A 4653-nucleotide genomic window follows, 5' to 3' on the forward strand; every position below is an offset into this window, starting at 1 on the left:
TCTCTAGTTTGTGGATTGCTTTGTCTCTGTGCCTGCCAGCGCTCTCAGCAGCAGCCATCTTCTCATTAATCACCAGCATGCTTGTTTTTAAGTCTGTGATGGCTGCTGAGAAGGTCGCTTTGATGTCTGCTGCAAACACTGACATGTCAGCGAACGTCAGGGGATGGTCCGGTCTGGACTTACCCCTGCCTGTGTCCTCCGCGGCTGAGAGAGAGTCCTCACTGCCTTCTTCCTCATGAGGCGTGGGCGCCATCTTAGGCCTCGTTGTTCCTCCACGGGCCGCCGACTTGTTCCTGAAGATATCAGCGATGGTGCTATTAGCTGGCTTGGCTGAATTGCGGCGCGGTCTTGTACGGGGGGTCAGATGAAGCTTTCTGCCCGGCATCTGGAAGCGGCTTGTCGGGTAAAGGCTGTGAACTGCCATGTGTGTCGAGGAGCTCCCTCAATGTGCTGCCATCCCTGTTGCTCACCAAGCCATGCCCCAACATCACCAATTTTAAATGTGACAGTGACTGCGGGGAACAGGAACACCTGACTCTGGGATGAAGGTTGGGGTGCTTAGGAACATGTCACATATTACACCCTAAATATGGGTAGACCATGTAATATGTTCCTAAAAGTCAACCTAACCTTTAATTCCTGTTGAAACATATCTGCAAACAAAAAAAAATCATTATAAAAAATAAATATACATATATTTTTTCTTCATCATGAATTTCTTCTACGGTACCATTTTATAATTTATTTGTATCTTGCAGAAAAACACATATCTGGTGGCTTTATTCAATCTGCCATGTACAAAAAATGTGTGAGGTCAATCAGACTCAGGTCACACAGATTCGTTTACTTGGGTTCCGTGGCCTGGCCAAATTTAAAGCTCTGTTATTTATTGTGATTCTTTTAGCCTACCTTATCATACTCGGTGGAAACCTTTTGATTATCATTTTGGTAACAACTGTTGATCATCTTAAAATCCCGATGTTCTTCTTCCTCAAGCACTTGGCCACAGCAGATGTCCTACTGACCACCAGTGTTGTCCCCATGATGCTGGACATTATATTCATTGATGAAGGAAGACTATCATTTGTTGAATGCATTACTCAGTTGTATGTCTTTGGCATTTCTGGATTCTTGCAATGTCTTCTGATTGCTGTTATGTCCTATGATCGATACTTGGCTGTTTGCAAACCATTGCATTATGCTTCACTTATGAACCCTCATGTTTGCCTCCAGTTGGTTCTTGGCTCCTGGTTCTTAGTTACCCTGATAACATCATATGAAATAATGGTGGTGGTTCAACTTAACTTTTGTGGAATTAATTATATTGATAATTTTTTCTGTGATTTTGGACCTATCGTGGAGCTGTCCACCTCAGACACATCCAATTTGATGCTACAAGACTTTGTAATTTCCATATTCATGATATTTTGCCCTTTCACGTTCATAATCATAACCTACATGTACATTTTCTTCATCATCCTGAAGACATCTTCTGCTTATGGTCGAAGAAAAGCCTTCTCCACATGTAGCTCCCACCTGACTACTGTCTGTGTCTATTATGGAACTTTAATCACCGTATACATGGTACCAGTAGATGACAGCACAGCGAGCATAAACAAATATAGGTCTTTACTGTACACTGTGGTGACACCACTGATGAATCCCATTATTTACAGCCTCAGGAACCAGGAGATCAAGAAAGCCTTGCGCAAATTTGTCATCAAACTCAAAACAGACCGCTTTAAATTTTGAGAGTACACTTTTTGTTTTCATTTTGAGATGGATAGAGTTTTCTTATGGTGGTATTTAACCACTTCAGCCCCGGAAGATTTGGCTGCTCAATAACCAGGCCATTTTTTGTGATACGGCACTGCGTCGCTTTAACTGACAATTGCACGGTCGTGCGGCTCTGTACCCAAACAAAATTGACGTCTTTTTTTCTCACTAATAGAGCTTTCTTTGATCACCTCTTCGGTTTTTATTTTTGCGCTATAAACAAAAGAAGAGCGACAATCTTCAAAAAATCTTGCTATCATAAATATCCCAAATTTTTTTTCAAAAAAACAATTTTTTTCCTAAGTTTACGCTGATATGTATTCTTCTACATATTTTTGGTAAAGAAAAAAAAGGAATAAGCGTATATTGATTGGTTTGCGAAAAAGTTATAGCGTCTACAAAATAGGGGATAGATTTATGGCATTTTTATTATTATTATTTTTTTTTTACTAGTAATGGCAGTGATCTGCGATTTTTAGCGGGACTGCGACATTATGGCAGACAAATTGGACACTTTTGACACATTTTTGGAACATTGACAATTATACAGCGATCAGTGCTATAAAAATGCACTGATTACTGTATAAATGTCACTGGCAGGGAAGGGGTTAACACTAGGGGGCGATCAAGGGGTTAACTGTGTTCCCTAGGTGTGTTCTAACTGTAGGAGGGATGGGAGTGGCTAGGAGAGGAGAGAGATCGGTGTTCATACTTAGTATGAATACACAATCTCTCTCCTCTCCCCTGAGAGAACAGGGATTTGTGTGTTTACACACACAGATCCTGGTTCTCGCTCTGTCACAAGCGATCGTGGGTGACCAGCGGTCATCGCACCCACTGGGCACTCGCATCGGCTGCGGTCGTGCGCCTCCGACAGCGTCTGAAAGGGCCAACGTACAGCTACGACGGCTCGCCCAGGGGAACCATTCTGACGCAGTACAACTGTGGCGGCCAGTCGGGAACTGGTTAAACACCACTGGGTTTTTTATTTTTTGCTATATAAATTAAAAAAATACCAACAACTTAAAAAAAAAATGTTTTCTTAGTTTCTGTTATAACACTTTGCTAATAAATAATCTTTCTTCATAAATGTAGGTCAACATGACAACCTACATCATCTCTTGAGGCCCTAAAATGCAGTACAAATACCCCTCAAATGACCCCTTCTTTGGAAAGTAGACAGTCTGAAGTAATTATCAACAGGCAGGTTGAGTTTGAGTTTTTTTAAGTTGTAGTTTTTTGCCAAAATGTTGGGGAAAATGATGAAAGTAAATAATACTTTTTTCCCAATGAAGTTTTCATTTTAACAAGTTTTTTTCTCACACACAGCATAGGCATTCTTCCAATTGCACCCCAAAACACATTCTGCTACATATGGCGATACCACATGTTCTAGGGGCACAAATTACACATCTAATTTCCTGACTACCTAATACATATTTGAAGGCCCTGGGGTGCCAGGGCAGTGGAAATATCTATAAAATGACCTCATTTTGGAACGCAAACACCTCAAGGTATCTTCTAAGAGGCATGGGAAGTCTTCTGAAGTTATGCTTTTTGCCACAAATTTTTGGAAAATGAGGAATAAAAATATATTTACTTTTACGCAAAGCTGTCATTTAATAACATAATTCTCATTTACAGCAAAGGAATACTTAAAATGACATCTCAAAACACATTTTACTATTCCTTCTGAGTATGGCAAAACCACGTGTGAGACTTTTTCACAGCCACAGCCTGGCCACACAGAGGGGCCCCACATCCAATGAGCACCTTCAGGTGTTCTAGGGGCATAAATTACACATCCTATTTCTTGACTACCTACTGCCCCCATAGCACTATGTTCACTGAAAAGGAAGTACAGGAGGTTGAACAAAGGGTAAACCAAAGAGTACCTGTGGTTTCAGTAGTGTAATTCTTAGTAGATGGGTGGCACCAGTGTTTCACAGGAATGTAGCCAGTGGGATGTGCAGATGGGTCAGCACTGGTGCCAGGCAGAGATGTGATCAAAGGATTGGTCCAGGCAGAAATATTAGGCTTAGGGCCTTGGTTAGGTAAGACTGGACAAAAGGGTGGAGGCTTCTCCCTATTCAAAGCTCTTCAAACCCTCTGGTCTCCAGACCCTGATCCAGGAATTACAAAACCTGAAGAAAACCAAAAAACCTAGTTTTCTCCACTTGAAAATGCAACTCTGGACCCTTTCACATACTTGAGACCCTGGTGTTGTCTTGAATTCCACTACTACAGTGGCAGGGCAAAAGATCAGTCCAGGTGGCAGGCAAAAAAAAAATGGTTGAATAACAGGCCGAGGTCAGTTCAGTACGAAGGCAGAAACTTGGTGGATAAACAGTTCAGGCGGCAGGCAGAGGCATAGTTGATGAACAAGCCAGGGTCAGTTCAGTTGGCAGACAGAGGAAAGCAAAGTCCAGGCAGCAGGCAGAAATGTGGCAGGGATGGCAGGTAGTAACAAGGGAAATATTGTTACCATACCTTCACCAATATCGAATCGACATGTGGTAGCAACGGAAGCACTCTCCTATACAGAGGCCAGGCTGCCCATGACAATGGTGACAATAGTATCAGGTGTCACAGTGAATTCTGTTTTTAGAGCATACACAACAACTTCTTTGGGGTTTAAGGTCTGTTTGGGTAAAGAGAAGGATATTAGAAAAATGTCTTTCGTGCAGACTGCTCACTGCATCAGAGTGAATTTGTTCAGGTATGGGACTCTCCTGATAGATGAGGGATGTGACAATCTCCTCCTGATAGTGTATGAAGGTGACGAGTCTCTGTGTGTCAGTACTAGGATCCCTTTAGGACCCAGCACAACTCACCTGACACAGCCTTTACCTGGGAAACAACAATGATTGGCCAGCT

The 4653-nt window shown here is 42.2% G+C and overlaps 1 protein-coding gene across 1 annotated transcript; it reads left to right on the top strand.

Moving 5' to 3' along the window:
• Nucleotides 1-804: 804 nt before the first annotated feature.
• Nucleotides 805-1752, top strand: LOC141134170 (olfactory receptor 5G9-like). Its single transcript, XM_073623754.1, has one exon. The coding sequence runs from the start codon at nt 805-807 to the stop codon at nt 1750-1752; it is 948 nt and encodes a 315-aa protein (XP_073479855.1).
• The last annotated feature ends 2901 nt before the right edge of the window (nt 1753-4653 follow it).

This window comes from Aquarana catesbeiana, linkage group LG03 (genome assembly GCF_042186555.1).
Source record: "Aquarana catesbeiana isolate 2022-GZ linkage group LG03, ASM4218655v1, whole genome shotgun sequence".
NCBI lineage: Eukaryota > Metazoa > Chordata > Amphibia > Anura > Ranidae > Aquarana > Aquarana catesbeiana.

Coding starts and splice junctions, on each gene's coding strand:
- LOC141134170 (XM_073623754.1), top strand. CDS start 805: ATGTGTGAGGTCAATCAGACTCAGGTCACACAGATTCGTTTACTTGGG.